This window comes from the organism of the source record quoted next, unplaced genomic scaffold (assembly GCF_019419815.1).
Source record: "Pyrus x bretschneideri cultivar Hongxiangsu unplaced genomic scaffold, Pyrus_bretschneideri_v1 Contig1, whole genome shotgun sequence".
Lineage (NCBI taxonomy): Eukaryota > Viridiplantae > Streptophyta > Magnoliopsida > Rosales > Rosaceae > Pyrus > Pyrus x bretschneideri.
In genome coordinates, this window is record NW_025999390.1 from 13,890,548 (window position 1) to 13,908,265 (window position 17,718).

Consider the following 17,718-nt stretch of genomic DNA (forward strand, 5'->3'; position numbering starts at 1 on the left):
AAAATTTAATAATCGTATACCTGTGGTGGAGTCCATCAGCAATCTTTGTCCAAATCAAAACATTCACCCCCAAGTTTGTCAAAAGGTTGCACGTGTCTCTCCCATGCAATGGACAAAAGTGTCCCTTTATACTAACTGCCATAACCAATGACAAATCGGCACGTGATCATGAAATTTTTGTTTGTGCACTATTATTTTGAGAATCTATATGAATGGATTAGAATTCATTTGTTTGATGATATGATCAAAGTCTCTAGGATTAAAATGGCAATAATAATTTACCAAGTTAATTTTGGTTGATTTTCCCCTTATATTACAGAAAAAGAGTGGTAGAAAGCAATGCATTTGGTGCCAATTCAATCCCCACCGTTCATCCTCCGATAACAATTAACAGTTTAACTCGCTAACAATATCGTTTATGAAAATAAAATAAATAATAGACTACACAAATGAGCATATGGCCATATGGCCCAATCACAAATCTACTTAACCACATAGAGAGGCCTGGCCACTTATCCGGCCATTTGGGTACTTGGAAAGCCCATGTTTCCAGAAGCCTCTAGGTTGCACATTCGGGCGGGTACCGTCGACCGACCCAAATCAAGGAGGCGCCCGAACCACAACTGCAACCAAAGGAGAGGGACAAAAAACGGGGGAGTTCTAGAAGCGTCTTCTATCATCTGATAAAACCCAAAGGCCTGCAGTCTGCAAACACTCTAGGGTTTTATCTTCTTCACTCTACTAAGCCACTAACCTCCACCTCCTCCTCCTCCTCCTCCTTCCTTTCTCTCCGCCCTCCAAATTCAATAGGTAGCCCCCTTTTCGTCGTCAATTCAATCATATTTGTCTGCGTTTTGTTTATTTGGGCATATTTATATACGATTTTGTTTCATTTTTTTAATGGTGAATTGATGAATTTTATTTGGGTAATTTGTCGTAGAAATGGCAGCAGCTCAACTGACAGCATCGTCGATCTCAGCCAGGAGTTTGGCATCGTTTGAAGGGCTCAGACCTTCAAACCTCAAGTTCGGGTCGCCGGCAGGAGTATCACTTGTCAGCCACCGCTCCTTCCGCGGCCTCGCCGTCAAGGCCGCCACCACCGTCGCTCCCAAGGTTGTTAGTTTTGCTTTTATCATTTCTTTGTGGGTAAAATATGGTTGCTTTTGCTATATTTATGTATAGTTTTGTGATGATAATGATTTGAATGATAAATATGAATAAATTTGAACTTTAATCTCTACCCGTTTCATTATGTCCACGCAAGATTTGCCATTTGATACTGGTTTTCATTATTGGGTATGTATCATAGAACCCGAAAACATGTTGTGGAGAAGGTTTCTAACTCTTTTTACTACTTTAAGGTTCGTTGTCTTCAAGTTTAGGATGCCGATTAAATTGAAAGAGTGTTTGTGTCGTGGAATTCTTGTTTGTTGCTCTGGTTGTTTGATAAAGTTAGCTCCTTTGTTGAAGTTGTTGATTCCATGCTATTAGTAGGTTATCTGATGTTAATGGGTTCTGATTCAATTTTGCAGTACACTTCGATTAAGCCTTTGGGCGACAGAGTGCTTGTGAAGATCAAAACCGTGGAAGAGAAAACCGGCGGTGGAATTTTGCTTCCAACCACAGCACAGACAAAGCCTCAAGGAGGTGAGGTTGTTGCTGTCGGAGAGGGTAAAACAATTGGGAAGACAAAAGTGGGCATCAGCGTCGAGGTTGTGATATCTACCACATAAATCCTCTTTAGCTACGATGAATCATTGTTTAGGTTTCCCTGTTTACTGAATGCTTTTCGTGTCACAGACTGGTGCTGAAGTTGTATATTCCAAGTATGCTGGGACAGAGGTGGAGTTCAATGGTGGGAAGCATCTTATACTCAAGGATGATGACATAATCGGTATTCTTGAAACAGAAGATGTGAAGGATCTCAAGCCTCTGAATGATAGAGTCCTAATCAAGGTTTGTTGCCCTTTGAAATGTTAAACTCTTGTGAATAATAGTATCAAGAGTCAGTTGTTGAAGTAAAGCATAAATTGGAAGGCTTCTCATTAATTCTTTATTGTCTCATCCTTACAATTATACATCCAGTGTCACGCTACTAATTGTTAGTTTATTATGTTCTTTTCCATGCTCTTTAATACGGGCGTACTGGCAACTTTGCGTTTTCCTGTATGTTTGAACCAAACTTTCCCCTTTATTCAATCAATGCAGGTAGCTGAGGCCGAGGAAAAGACCTCGGGAGGTTTGTTGCTGACAGAGGCAAGCAAGGAGAAGCCCTCCATTGGCACGGTAAGGGGTTATGATTTTTTTCATCTTAGCTCAAGGCATTGCTGCTATTGTGGATATGGTTTTGGGCTGTGAGATATTGCAATTCACATCCTTCTTTCAATATGACAGGTGACTGCTGTCGGACCCGGTACTCTTGACGAGGAAGGAAACAGGAAACCACTATCCATCTCCCAGGGAAGCACAGTTTTGTACTCCAAGTATGCAGGAAATGACTTCAAGGGCAAAGATGGTTCGGAGTACATAACTTTGAGAGCTTCAGATGTCATCGCCATACTTTCTTAGTCAGTCGAATTAGATGAGCTCAAGTTGTATTTTTGAAATATCTGGCCGAGCTTCTTGAAAACGTTTCTGAATCTGACTACATAGATTTGATGGCTTCAACTCCCTTTTCTGTACTTTCGAATGTAAAATGATTGCCTTTGAAACAATTTCGTTAGCAACTATATTTTCACATATGACCTTGGATGAAGCCCCATTTTTCAGAACTGAAACTTCAGGTTTTTTATGTTCCAAAGTTTCTTAGCTTTCACCGGAAAATTGTTCCTCCACCGGATATAAGGTGGTTTCGGTGTTTCATAAGAGGTGCTTCTCTGTGATCGAAAAATGAATCATAAAAGTCCTGGGTCAATGACATCTTTTACGAGTTATAACTAGAGTTGTATATCTAGTAATATATTCCATCTCTTCGATTCCTCTCTATCGAATACTTTACAAATGAGTAGGAAATTGAATGTCGAAGCGGTCTCAAAGAAGGAAAGATCAAATTATACATTTCACCGCGCCATACCGCACCTAAAATCTCACTTATGAAGCTACACATCAACAATAATATATGCAAGGATTACGACTAGTCACCGTAGAGTGGTAGAGACTTATGAGCTCCTGCTGACCTGCCATCGGAAATTAAAGGAGCTCAATTCGCCAAACCCGTGGAATCAGTAGTTTTCACACCGGACAACGAACAATTTTATCCCTCAATGATTGGAGATACTCCAGTTCTGATCGTTGTAACAGTATCGCACGAGAGGGATTCAGCTCACAGTTGCAAACGAGATGGAATTTCATCTGCCGAAGACCTGATCATTTCACCATTCGAACCCTTACCGATTAAACGAGGCTGCAGAGTTATCATCATACTGAGGTCTCCATGCATTTCCACTGTCAGTTCCGCTAGAAGCCTGATTGGGGACTGGAATGTTGCCGAGATCTCCATCCAAGCTCATCTGCCTTACTTCAACGGATGACAATATCTTTATACTCTGAACACAGCTCACAAACTCCCTGAAAGCAATTATAGAATGGATGTTTGAGAAAAAGCGAATGGAAAGGCAAAAGGGTTTGCTATTTTCTGTTGCAGGGTTCTTGAACTTACTCCCATGGATCATCACCAACAAGAAGAATGTCATTTTCATGATCCACATATACAAGTTTCCAGTCCGTCCTGTGTGGATCTTCTAGTTGCCCTTCAATCCCGAACATGCGGGCAAGATCATGCCGGAGCTCATCATAGCCTTTATAACGGGTGACATCAATGCATCTTCCCACAGATCCACGCTTTTGAACCTGTAATTGTTAAGTTCAGTGTTATGCAAAGGTTAGGTAAAAGTTTGGCAAGGGTATTTTGAGGAGAAAATGAAATTATATATTACTACACGACATTTGACATTGACAATTGTCGTTAAAACAGCAAAAAAACTAAATGTAATCAGTCATAATAATATCACTATATATTAGCTGACTCTGTGAAACTGCAACGAAGTTTCCTCCAGTTGTAGCCTAGTCGGTTTACAAATTTCATGACAAAAATGCACCTCAACTTCAAAAGGAACAAACCAATGATGATTCAGTATAGCGACAAACCTTTGTATATGTTCTCATACGTTGAGCCTGGTTTGCCCACAATCCGTTGCCTAAAACTCCAGTATCAGTTAAGGGAATGTCACTTGAGCACCCAGTTTTGAAAGGTAAGTTTGGTGCCCCAAATGACTGAGAGCTGATTGCAGCAGTGGGTAACTCTATCTCAATATCTCTTGGTGTCGCGCCATAATTAGACAGTAAGTTCTGAAGATCTTTTTGAGAGTCATATCCCCTTGACAACAAAGTGTCCGGTGCCAATCCATCAATATTAGCGGAAAATGGAAGACTGCTCCGAGGATTCGATTGAACATCACCATCCAAACAGAAGGTGGGGAGTGCATAGTTCTGATGGATTGTGCTAGCATCCAGACAATATGATGTTCCAGATGATGAAGCTTCTAACTGATCCGTGATTGTACCTTTATATTTTATCTGGTCTGGTCCTTTTGAGCTGGGCAGCTCATTTTTTATCCGAATATCAGACTTGCTCTGAAGCTCCTGAACCAAATTATGAGCAGGTTCTGCCACGGAATCCCCAACAACATGGCCGTTCCTTGCTGATTCCTGTTCGAGTATTTTGATGGGGACATCTGGCAGTTATTAGTAGAAGGGGAAGTTGAACATGATGGACCATCGCCTTCTGTAAGACCAGAATGGCTTCTGATTGCTGTAAGTGGCTTGTGCTGGTTCTGGGGCTGGATAGATGGCATATGATGAGACTGCATCACCGAAGGAGCTGCAAAGTTGTTCAGAAGTCTGTCCGTCGAGAAGCTGTTGCCACTTAGCTGTTGCTGATGATGCTGAGTCATAAGCAACTGTTGTAACTGCTGGTTTTGTTGGTGGGCCAACTGTTGCTGTAAGAGTTGAGGCTGCAAAAGTGAGCTTGACGGGGAGAGTAACTGCGGCTGCTGCTGTTGATGAAATTTCTGCAGCAACTGTAATTGGAGTTGTTGCTCAGAGATGCCCTGCTGAGATGATTGCTGTACTTGCGGCTGCTGCTGTACTTTCTGTGACATGTTCTGTTGCAAGAATTGCTGTGGGGACGGTTGCAATTGTGCCGCCTGCTGCTGCCTTTGTAAAAGGCCTGGTTGCGGTTCCAGTTGCTGCTGCTGGAGCTGTGAGTTTTGTTGTCCAGTTGTCACCTGAAATGAATTCTTACTAGAAGAATGGACAGCTTGCTGGGATTGGGTATTCCCTGTTAGTAATTGCTGCTGTTGATGTTGGGACAACATAACCGGTTGTTGCAAATTTTGGCCCGGGACCTGGTTAGGAGCAACAGAGCCATTATTTACCGGATTCGGCTGAGATAATTGTTGTTGCTGGTGCTGTTGACGTTGCGGTTGATGTTGGTGCAGCTGCTGATGCTGCAGCAGGTTTTGAGGGTCTTGCTGTTGTTGAGGCTCCCGCTGCTGCTGCTGATGGGAGTAATTCTGGAGCTGTTGGTTCGTCGGCATCTGCAATAATTGCTGCAGCTGCTGCTGGGGGTGATTTTGCTGATGTTGGTTCGCTGAAGAATTCAATAATTGATGCAGCTGCTGCTGTTGGGGGTTACTTTGCTGCTGTTGGCTCATAGGATTATGCATCAATTGCTGCGGCTGCTGCTGTTGGGCCCATGTCACATTCGGCTGCTGCATTTGGCTAGCTTGGTTTTGTGAAGCTGGTTTATTTGACTGGAGACCAGTTGCAGACAGCACCGGGGCTTGAAAGTTCAATAGCTTGGATGGATCATCTGCACCAAGGTTATTTTGCAGGCTGGTTGGAGGGACCATGGATGGGAAAAATCCAGACTGTGAAGCTGAAAACTGATTATTTTGTTGCATGTTCATCCACTGCACCAAACTCAAACCAGGGAAAACCGAGCTTGGGGAATTCTTCATGCCAAATTCATCTCCAAGCCAAGGCATGGCTCTCTTGAAAGCATTCTCTATGTCGGATTCATCATCTACAAAAAGCAGTTCCAAGGTTACAAACAGATTTCTGACAGGCAGGATTCAGGTGGACATACAAAAAAACGTTTGTGTGATTCCATCAACAAAGCTTTTCAAGCTAACTTGTCAATATGGTTTACCTTGCATCCCTGGTTGTTTGGGAAACTTGGGTCTGAAAAATGGAGGAGGGCATATGTAGAAAGGAGTTACAACAGGCTCGATTTCCCAAATTGAAACTCGGCTAGGCCGGTCACCAGCTGTTGATTCATCCCATCCAACCTATAAAAAGTATAAAAGTTTCAATATCTGATTAAGCTTAAGTGCATGTCAAAAATGCCTAGAAAATTTCGACTAAAATTTATATCTGGAAATGGGAGCCACAAAATGAACTCTCAGCAGAAATAGAGAATGAGACCAATCCAGTGTCACTTAAACATAGACCTACACAAAAGTTATGCAATCTTGACTAAATCCTATGAAATGCTAACCAATACCTGAAGATTGCGCCATTGTGAACCTTTCCATCGAACAGGATCCAAATCACTGATGCCAGTGATTGTGCCCATGTATCTGCGTACTCCTGACTCTTCTGTCTCAAACATCATTCTGAATCGCATGCCAAGTGAAACTTGGGTATACATCGCTTTATTGTACTTGGCTAAAGGTACCACAAATTCAGAAGGGCTTGCCCTTTAACATCAAATAATTATTGTCAGAACCAATCAAATAATAATTACAGATGACATTTCCTAAAGACCAACAAGAAAAACCTAAACATCCTAGTGTTACCTTGGGTTGTAAAATATGGTAAACGGGCTGTTATTTGCAGCAGCATGAGCTGCGGCTGCAAGAATGCCGATATGCATGCTATCACTGGATATGACTGATGAAGAGATAGCTGGCTGCTGTCTATTAGCACGCCTTATGCCCAAGAGAAGCTGAGATTTTTCATCCCTGCATACAACCAGATTGTTCTAACTTGATAACCAAAGGAACTAAATCGGGCTGAATCATTCATCTAATTGACCACATCTTTCATACCTTATAAAAAGAACAGAATCTCCGGCAAAGAGTCTTTTTGTGCTAACGAAAATACTCCAACCTGTAGTCAGCAGGTGCCTTTTCGGTTGGCCTGAAATGAAATTGCTACAGTTAGAATGAAAATTCAGAAATTTGCATCTCAACGTCTAATAAGAAAAACACAAAACAGAAACAAGTTATACTTTATGGGGAAGGAAGAGAACAATAGGAGAATGTTTTAAAGAGGGAAATACCTCGATAGATATGTCTGAATGTCCACGCACTATCATGCAAATCTTTTGCTACAAGCTCCTGGGCAGGCGGTTGCATTGAAAAATCCTATCAAAGATCATTGCTTCTAGTTACCACAAGTGTACACGGAATGGATTACACCGGCTTTTTTGATATTTTCGTATTAAAATCTAAAGTTTCAAATTTGTACATACTAGAGATGGGAAGATCTTCTCAGCTGCTCGACGAGGTACAGAAAATCCACCATGAGTGCTCGTGTCACTAGCTGTAAGAGTTTTGCAGAAAAACTCAGCAGGTTGCCTACTTTGCTTGAGCCCCATGTTGGATGCCAGTAATGCTTCCTTCTCATACTGCCAGACAGATATTCAAACAATTTTGCAAGTAAGTGAACACGATTATATGTGAAAAGGGAAGCGGTAAAGTGTTGCTTAATTCACAAAAAGAATGGCTGTCCTACTTTGTTTACTGGTTGGAGAGTCATTTGTGCATAGACCTCATCTGTTTCGGTATCAGCCTGTGCATGAAAATGAATAAAGAGACACGTGAATAATCTATCTAAAATCAATCATGTTACAGAAAATACAAAATTTTACATTCGTAAAATAAACTTCATCATTCTAAAGTAGCTGTGTGGAACTGTCATACATGCAATGTCACATTGTGAAGCATGCATATCAATTTTGACGGAAGGTTGGGGTAGTTTGGTATGAAATCCGTCTCCTTTTGCATCGATGCTGCAACCTGAAAAATAGTTATGAAAATTCCATCAGAAACCAGAATCTCAGGAAAAGCGTTGCTTCTTTACAGATATAGAGAAAGACGCACTTGCTCGCTGTGACCTTGAGGGAAGTACACCACAAGACTTCCAACTGGAGGCAAAGAAACCAATGGCCCAGCACAAGCATGCCATAACTCTGAATTAATTCTCTTCTGTTCTCCTGCTGCAGACCATACAAAACTTCATCAGCGTTGAAGAGAACTCAAAACTCGTGACACGATAATTAAATGTGAAGTGATAAACTTCTCAAAACAGATTTGTTTCCTATGAGATCATGGCATAAAATATCTGAAAATTGACAAATCGTACAGTATTTTCATCTTTCAGCCACAATAACCAAATTATCCGTATGAGATTAGAAGAACACAAGATCTGTTGTGTTAAAAAATAAAGTTTATTTCAAAAGTGGTCCAATTTATGTTTAAGAACAGTAAATCATTCATGTAACAAGACTTTTCTTAGAAATATTACATATTCCTTTGGGAAGTGATCAATTCATATACTGAATTTATGAGTCAAAATTGTATGAAATCAAATCAAAGAATGAAAAATTCAAATCCAAATGTTATATGGCACAAAAAATTGCTAACAGAAAGAGATTCAATCGAAGTTGTAAACTATAACCAGAAAACAAACCCCCAACCATAAAAGTACTTCCACTTTCTGCAGAAAACAAAGTTCCTCAGAGCATTTTAAAAGCATAAAATTAAGCTAAATCACAGAAATTAATAGACAACCAAACATAAGACTAAATTTGCCAAAATTCATGAAGCCTCACCTTCACCAGAATTTGCCAAAAACCCATTTGTGGGAACCTTCATGTTTAATATTTGAATGATTTTTCTCACAGAAATTCAAACTCTTGCTCTTCTACCTGCAGCTCATTACCCGGTAATTGCAGTTGCAGTACAACTTGTTCCAGAAAGCAAAGAGTTTCAAGAACAACCACCACTTTCAATTCACAACAACCACTTTTAATTCACAACCTTCTCCAATTCACATTGAACCCAGAGAACTAATTCCTTTACCAATCTCAAAAATGCTACAAGATTCTGACTTTTTTCTAATTTCACCAAATTTGAAGAAACCCATCATTGCCCTTTTCAAAACCAGACAGCTCAAATCTCAGCAGACCACTCTCAATTCCCAATCAAGTTCACCAACCAAATAACCAAAACACACCCAGAAAACAAAATATACAACTGCTGAAAAAGCTAAGCAAACTGGAACCTGGGTTATTTGAATGTACTCCCAAAACGAAATGGGTTAAAAGATAATCACACAAAGCCAAGGACTTTGTGCTTTTTCTTTCGGTTCAAGCCTTTTTTTCTTGGGTTATTGGAGTTCTTGTTTAAGGAATCAGTGAAAGAAAAAGAAACTAAAGTGTCGCCGGCAAACCAGAGAGGGAGCAAAGCAAGCAAACAATGCTCGGACAGCTTTTTTTATTACTTTATGAAATCAACAGCCCGACATGAAATAGACTTAAGCAAAAGCAAAGCAGAGCATTCACTCTATCCTTCTCACTCAAACAGTTCTCTTCAAACTCGGTTAAAAAACAGAACAAAAATGATTAACAATATAAAAACAGAGATTAAGTTAATTAAACACCATCATTGATTATTGATGGATCGTGTTCATTAGCGTGTGTTATGCTCTCCGCAGACAATGATTAATTATATTCCCCAACCAGTCCCTCTGTCCCCACCTCCTTTTTTATATAAATAATCAAATTCACCTCAGATTCATGTTAAATTATTTTCCCTTGGTTGTTTTCCTCAACAATGCTAAGGTGACTTGATTTATTGATAGATTTTTATCACAAATGGTTTCTAACATTTTCTTAACTTTTCACTTCGGATTTTATGTTAGCATGCTAATAAAAGTTTTGACAAAATTTTACGGCAATGACTTATTTATTTGCAAAGCATAACATGAAAACTATATTGATCAATTTTTAATGTAAGAAACCAAAGTAAAGTGTTTCAGAAACATCATGAAACATTTGCAATAGGAATCTTTATTCATTAAATATATTCACAAAATGATATGTTGATCTACATGAAGGAAACTTGACTTGATCCAAAACTTATAAGCGATGTCTTTGTGTGTGACAAAGTCACGTGGCTTGTGAAGGCACCATTATTAATTCGCTAAATTATAACATATACAAGCATTAATATTGTAACTTATGTAAATCATGAAAGGAAAAAAATTATACCTTACGTGTAAAACGCCACTCCATGCGTTATATAAGTTTAGTGAATTACTAACACGACGTTGTTATTGTCCAATAAATTTTAGGAATCAACTTACAGAAATTTGGTAGGTAAATAATATTTTTTATTCTTTAAATTTATATAATTGTGAATTGTAGTTGAGGAGAGATCCTACTTTGGACTTAGGGTTATCTCTTTCTCATTTAAGTGACTATGTTAGGTGATGAGAGATGTAAATAGGAAAACATAATATGAGAGATAAGAGATGAGCTAATATTAATTAGGTCACTCAAGATTTTTCCCTAGCTGAGGAGGTTAGTTAATCACTAATGAGAGAGAGGGAGATGAAAACTTGTCACGTGATAACAGATATATAATAAAGAGTGACATAACTCCTATCAAACTCAAGATTTTGCCTTAGTAGAGAAGCATATGCAATGTTCTTTGTTATTATTTTGTAACTTAGTCACCTAATGAGAGACTTAGAAAAAGAAAAACTTGTCGTGAAAATGATAGAGAGAAAGAGTACATACCGTAGTAGTAGAGCATCTTCAATGGGAGCTTTATCCTTTATGAGACTACCACATTTCTAGCCTTAGAGCATCGTCAATGAGGGGCTGTATGTGAGGCTAGAAAAGTGATGAATATAGCCCAATTTAGAGCTCCGAGGAATCTATGGGGCTTTAAAAAAGAATCTCTTCCAATAAGGGGCTATATATCTTTCGGACTCTATATGGGGCTATATATTTTATTATGTAGTAATTTGATTACGCGGTAAATTTATTATTGTCTTAACTTCTCTAAACTTGTTTTTTAGACGTGTTATCTTAAATTTTAATTTATGAACTTTTTAACCTTAAAATATTCAAATTCTGACGAAGTTAGATTTCATCACTTATGCACCATTGTAGGTTCTCTTATCTCAATCTTATCCGTTGGTTTGTTTCTATGAAATCAGATAATATAAGATTTCGTTTCATAATGATCATTGGTTTTGATTATCTTATCTCAATCTCATTTGTTGGTTTGTTTCTATGAAATCAAACAAGATAAGATTTCATTTCATAACAGCCATTGGTTTATTTCTTTGATTGACACATTCTCCGAAATCAAACAAGATTTTCATTTCATAACAATCATTGGATTGGATTATCTTATCATAATTTAGTGTTGTTATTTGTTTATATTTTTGGTTTATGTCTCTAAACTACCAATGTTAAATTTCATCAATTTTTTTAATGAATTTTTCATTCTAGAAAATTAAACACGAAGCACAACATTTGTTTTCTAACTAATAACACAAAAAATAGTCTATTTGTATATGTTTTCTTAATCAAACAAATAGTTGAAAATAAACACTTAAAATCCTAAGCAGTTGAAAAATAAACCCTTAAAATCATGTTTTGGAATTAAAAATGGGGCTCACCCATTTATAAACTAAAAAAACAAAAACAAAAACCAAGACTGGGCTCTTAATTTGGTGTGGTTCCCTACTTTTTGGGGCTAGATGTAGCCTAACTTCTTGCTACCCTAGGATTGAAGTTGCTAGCCCTTGTGATGGATGTAGCCCCATTTTCTGGCCCATTGAGGATGAAATTTTTCATTAGAGCTATAAATGCGGTAGCCTCAAGGAGGATAAAGCCCCTATTGGGGATGTTCTTAGTGAGAAATTTCATCCCCAATGAGCAAGAAAATGGGGCTAGATCCACCACTATGGCTAACAACTTCATTTCTTGGGTAGCATAAAATCGGGTTACATCTAGTCCTAAAAAACAGCAGGTCCCACAAAAAAGTAGCAACCCATGTGAGCAAAGTTCTATCGCTCTCCCTCCACTTGCAGATACATTTATACTTTCCTTTTATTATTTTTTAATTCTTTTTGCTTACTTATTTTTCTTGCAATTTGGCTAAGTAATGATTTATTACATCCCACATCGCCCAGGGAAGTGGATCATGTAAGCCTTATATGTATATTCTCATCTCTACCTAGCACGAGGCCTTTTGGGAGCTCACTGGCTTCGGAGTTCATCGGAACTTCGCAGTTAAGCAAGTTCGCGCGAGAGCAATCACATGATGGGTGACCCACTGGGAAGTTCTCGTGTGAGTTCCCATAAACATAACCGTGAGGGTGTGGTCGGGGCCCAAATGGGACAATATCGTGCTACGGTGGAGCTGAGCCCGGGATGTGGTGGGGGCTCGGGCCAGGATGTGACAATTTGGTATCAGAGTCAATCCCTGGCCGGAAGTGTGCCGACGAGGACGTCAGGCCCCTAAAGGGGGTGGATTGTTACATCCCATATCGCCCAAGGAAGTGGATCATGTAAGCCTTATATGTATATTCTCATCTCTACCTAGCACGAGGACTTTTAGGAGCTCACTGGCTTTGGAGTTCATCGGAACTTCGAAGTTAAGCGAGTTCGTGCGAGAACAATCCTAGGATGGGTGACCCACTGGGAAGAACAAAACCGTGAGGTTGTGGTTGGGACCCAAAACAGACAATATCGTGCTACAGTGGAGTTGAGCCCTGATGTGGTGGGGGCCCGAGCCGGGATGTGACATGATTGTTTTAAATTTCATAAGAATTAAAATTTCAAATTGATTTAACGTTCCTGGGCATTGATGGGTGAAATTTTCAAATAATTTTTTTTTTTCAAAATTATATGATACTAATTTACCAATTGATGCTAGGTAAATTGTTGTGTTATACGTGAAAATCAAATTATTTCAGAGGGCGAAGTGGGGGTTTGTTTCTTTCAACAGATGAGACTGAGATAAGGGAATATAATCCAACGAACAATTCATAAGTAATGAAATCTAACTTTGTCACAATTTAAACTTTTTAGGTTGAAGGGTTCATAAAAAAATTTAAGATAGCACGTCCAAAAATCAACTTAAGAAAAACTAACAAAAAACAAAAATCATCGCTTAATCAAATTACTACATAAATAAATATATATAGTCTTATATAGAGCCCGAAAGATAAAATCCCTCATTGGAAGAGATTCTTTTATAAAGCCTCAAAGATTCCTCGAATCTCTAAAATGGACTATATCCACTATTTTTCCAGCCTCATATATGATATATTTACCACCAATATTTTACCCTAGCTGAGGAGCACATGCAACGTTCTTTGTTGGGTGTTTTTAACGGTTGGATGGGTGAAATTGGATTTTACCGGATTTAGGGAAGTAGTGGACAGTGGGAATGTGATTTGGTGATGATCTCGTTTGGGAAAAAATGAAGTTTCCTTTTTATGTGGTTGCTGACGTGGCGACGCACTTGATGTTTGACTGGAGGGGCTGTTTATATTATTATTTTATTGATCAGCATACAACTATTTTGCCCTTTTTTTGGGCCTTTTCTTTGGAGGTTGGACCCATCACAACATCATGCACATCATTTTGATGATGCTCTTTCTATTGGATTTTAATTTATAGAAATGTTTAAATTTACTCCACTTAGGTCATCTCTAAATTCAATATTTTTTTTTTCTCCAATGTATTATAAAGTTATATTACATTGATGTTTAAATATAAAATTTGAGTCCCAATAATATATATATATATGTGTGTGTGTATATTAAGATCACACAAATAAGGAAAATGTTAGCCTGTACAATTAAGATTTGAGTTTTAACTCTAATTTTTCATGCTTCAAACTCCAGTCCGTATGATTCAAAGGTTAAAACTCAAACCCACCTTATTTTCGGACATTTTGTTTGTTTACATTTTCCCAAAACAATGGTTATATTACTCGTCGTTTATTTTTATATAAACGTAAGCAACAAAGCTTCGCACCAAGTTTTCAGTAACATAATATGCATACTTAATATCACTTGTACTAGAAAAACTAGTTTATATTATTTATTTGAAGAGAAAAGACATTGTTGTAATCATTCAAGAATAAGAGATCCCTCCTTTGTCAACTTGAATATTACAAAATGCCAAGTATTACGACCATTTTCCTATTAATAATTTAACTTAAAGTTTTTATGGTTAAGGATAATATGACAGTTGTATGTTATCGCATTCCTAATTATTATTTTTTTGTCAAAGCATTCCTAATTATTGGTTCCTGCATAAAATGTTAAAAAAAAAAAATTAGATAAAAAGATCAAAGTTCCATTTGCATGATATTCGAAGAAAGTTGTGTGCATTGTATTTACGAACCTTATATATTACGTCTATATGGAAAAGATTTGGCATTTCGCTAAATTTCGCACAATGAACCCTTGCTTCATAATTTTATCTTACCTGGGTAATTAACGTGCATTTAATGAATTGAAACACTTGCTTACTTAAAGTAAGTAGGTAGGGTTAGCTAAGTTAAGTTTAGGGAATTTTAAAGAAAAGCTACCGGTACTATTTATTTTAACGAAAAACTACATTTTTACACTAAAAAGTCAATCCTGGTGCTATTCACTTTACCTTTTATTTTGTCATTTTCGTTAAAACTCAAAGTTTTCAAGCCTTTTTATTAGTTTTTCTTAAAATTTATTACTTATTCTCTTTTATTTACATTTTTTTAAAGGTAATCAGCTGGTGGTTTTGTCACGATAGTCAACTTTTATAGGAATCGAGAAGCACTAACATTTTGACCTTACACTTTAGCTCAAGATATTAATTTAATGTAGAAAGCTATGGCCAAATGTAAACACGGCATCATACTTTGACTAAAAACTAAAAATACCCACTTTTCTGGTTTGGTCGATCTTCTGTAAATAATGCTAACTGATTCTTTTTATGAGAAATGCTAATTGATTCCTCTGTAGCAAAATAATAATAACAATAATGTGAGCCCTAAAACCTTTTAAGAGAAAAGTATCCAAAAAAAATAAAAGGGATGAAAAAGAAAGGAGAATTTTATATAGAAAGTAGGAAGGGAAGAAGCCGCAAAAGCAGGGGATGTTCACATGCCAGAAATTCGGTGGATTCCTCCTACCCTACAAGTTCATGGGATACACCATACACATATCCTACTGCAAATAATGTATTTTAATTGTATAAATTTAATAATTGAAAATGTTTAACTTTTTAATATTTATTTGACGATCATTCTTACAAAAAATTATTCGAATTAGAGATTATTTAGTCATTTAAATTTATATAACAAATCAATGGCAGGGCATCGATTAACACATTCATGATGAACTGTTCATTCATTTAATGCATTTAAATAACTAAACAATCTCTTATTCGAATAATTTTTTGTAAAGGTGACCTTAAAATAAAATTAAGAAATTGAACAATTTCAATTATGAAATTTGTATGATAAAAACGTTAATCGCAAGCTGTGAGATATGTGCTTACTCTATAAGTAGAATGCAGATATGTATACAAATTTTTAGCAGCAAGTGGGTTAGAGGAAAAGTGTGCAGACTGAAGTCATGGATTCTTTGAAGGAGAACGAACAAAAGGAAAGGAGTAGTCCGGGCTCCAGCTTTTATATGCGCAACCCTCAAAGCCAGGATCTTCTTAATTCTTATTGTCCAGATTAATTGTCAGTTTTGTCACTTGCTGCTAAAAATTTGTGTATAATTGCCTCTCAGCTTTACTATTTACAAATATATATATATATATATATATTTCTTTTTTTTTAAGCATAATTAAGTTATCTAATAATTAGCGGATGTGTTAAATTTTGTGTATGGAATGAAGAAGGGACAGTTGGGTATTTATAGAAAAAAAATATTTTAAAAATTTATAAATATAATTTTGAATATTTTCAAATGTTTTTATTATTTTTAAAGCCTTTTTCGTGTTTTTTCTTTTTCTTTTTAATTTTAAACTTCAGAAATTATCGCACCGTTAAATCTCCTGATGCCCTTAGGGAACTATTCATCTTGGGAATTGTCGGATGAATGACTTGGTCCATTTAGTCACGTGTCCAGACTGTTGGGGATGTTGTTTTTTCTGCCGTTGCTGGCTCCATGATAGCGAATGTTGGCTGGGCAAGAGTTGCACGAGTATTGGGTCGGGCTTGGCTTGGCTACCACTTGGCCTTTGGTATTTGGGCTTGGCCCACCACTTGCCACTTGCCCTTTGCTTTCAACCACCTGTGGGATTTCTCTAAAGGACGGATAGATGCACGTGTTTTAGTCAATTTAGTTACACTCCTTTAAAACAAGTTTCCATATTTTTAAGGATGATACTTGCATTCACCTGATAGTAATGTGCACCACCCATTGCATTTAGCGTATCTTTACCCTACAAGTTTTTGTTATTTGAACAATTCATTTTCTTGATCCTCATTTAGAATCAGCTTTATAAAAAATCAATCAAATCGGGGGATCATTTAGTCAGTCTTGGTTATTAAATAAATCAATGATTTTATACCAAATAGCATATTTATGATGAATCGTTCATTTAGTTGATACATATAAATAATTAAACGATCTTTAGTTAATTGATTTTTCTTTAATTATGAAAAAATACAGTAAAAATACATCAGTGGCAAGAGGTCGGGTGGTACACCCTATAGGGTGAATGCAACTACTGTCCCATTGCTACTATTTCCCATGTGCTTTAATTCAAAGAAAAAGGACCTCAACTTTTCACGGACCACTTGAATATGCAGGAAGTGGTGGTAAAGTTGACATAGTACTTAAGTCTCAATCAAAATAACTTGCAACATCTTGGCCGGCCAACAAAACGACATCAATAAAATGCTATATAGAAAGGATTATGGCCCTATTATTGTTGATGCATGCAAGGGCTCAGCTTTTGGTTTGGATTTCGTGTCCTAGTTTCCATCCCATCGTTTGTTCATGTAGTACTGTTATATAGCCTAGGTCGTGACTCGTGAGCGAACAGCATTGCCCCACAGAAGCCTTGCTAGGTTATCTAAACTGGTCTGCTTCTTTTGGTCTGAAGAAAAGTCGCAAAAAAGTGCCAAAAGATAAAAAGAAAGAAAATCAAGCAATTTGTGTTTTGATTTATCAGGCGAAGAAAATAAAGGAATATTGTAGAGGAAAAGTTTTGGGGGCATGTTGTGTAGCTTAGCCAAACTCTTCTTCTCTTTAGTGTAAAAATATCTATGTACTAATATATATATATACATATATATATATAATTCTTACAAGCTTGTTTAGAGAACGTTATTCATTTAATTTAATCTCGGAATTTCATTTGTTTGTTGATTTGCAACATAAATGCATGCCAAGAAGAATGTGAACTTGATATATATTGTTATCTTAATATTGCACGTAAAATATTTAACAAGCATTTAGTTTCTATATTTTTCGATTGATCAATCTGATTATTAGTCCCCAAAAGTAAGAAATCTTCAAAACATGCTTGAACATGCGTGTCCTATCCATTCATCGATCGACGCTAACTTTTGAAATTTTTTGTGGACACAAGAAGTCGTTTGAACAAAGTAT

General features: G+C 37.2%; 2 protein-coding genes across 2 annotated transcripts; one reads left to right on the plus strand and one right to left on the minus strand.

Moving 5' to 3' along the window:
• The first annotated feature begins 644 nt into the window (after window positions 1-644).
• Window positions 645-2,755, plus strand: LOC103950247 (20 kDa chaperonin, chloroplastic). The gene is made up of 6 exons (XM_009361436.3): window positions 645-810; window positions 941-1,113; window positions 1,533-1,712; window positions 1,801-1,956; window positions 2,209-2,286; window positions 2,395-2,755. Exons 2-6 carry the CDS (start codon window positions 943-945, stop codon window positions 2,566-2,568), a joined length of 759 nt encoding a protein of 252 aa, XP_009359711.1. The 5' UTR covers window positions 645-810; window positions 941-942; the 3' UTR covers window positions 2,569-2,755.
• A 194-nt stretch (window positions 2,756-2,949) lies between these two features.
• LOC103950246 (auxin response factor 19) lies at window positions 2,950-9,608 on the minus strand. The gene is given in 14 exon segments (XM_048587622.1): window positions 2,950-3,567; window positions 3,659-3,849; window positions 4,147-4,679; window positions 4,682-6,085; window positions 6,212-6,350; window positions 6,566-6,761; window positions 6,861-7,025; window positions 7,113-7,203; window positions 7,346-7,430; window positions 7,538-7,693; window positions 7,801-7,857; window positions 7,989-8,084; window positions 8,169-8,284; window positions 8,900-9,608. Coding segments are annotated over 14 exon segments (3,453 nt in total). The 5' UTR covers window positions 8,943-9,608; the 3' UTR covers window positions 2,950-3,386.
• Window positions 9,609-17,718: the final 8,110 nt, after the last annotated feature.

Bases quoted from the DNA above. Each gene is read 5' to 3' on its own strand.
- LOC103950247 (XM_009361436.3), top strand. From the start codon at position 943: ATGGCAGCAGCTCAACTGACAGCATCGTCGATCTCAGCCAGGAGTTTG. The intron at 1,114-1,532 runs GTTGTTAGTTTT...TCAATTTTGCAG, and splicing joins CCACCACCGTCGCTCCCAAG to TACACTTCGATTAAGCCTTT. The intron at 1,957-2,208 runs GTTTGTTGCCCT...CAATCAATGCAG, and splicing joins ATGATAGAGTCCTAATCAAG to GTAGCTGAGGCCGAGGAAAA.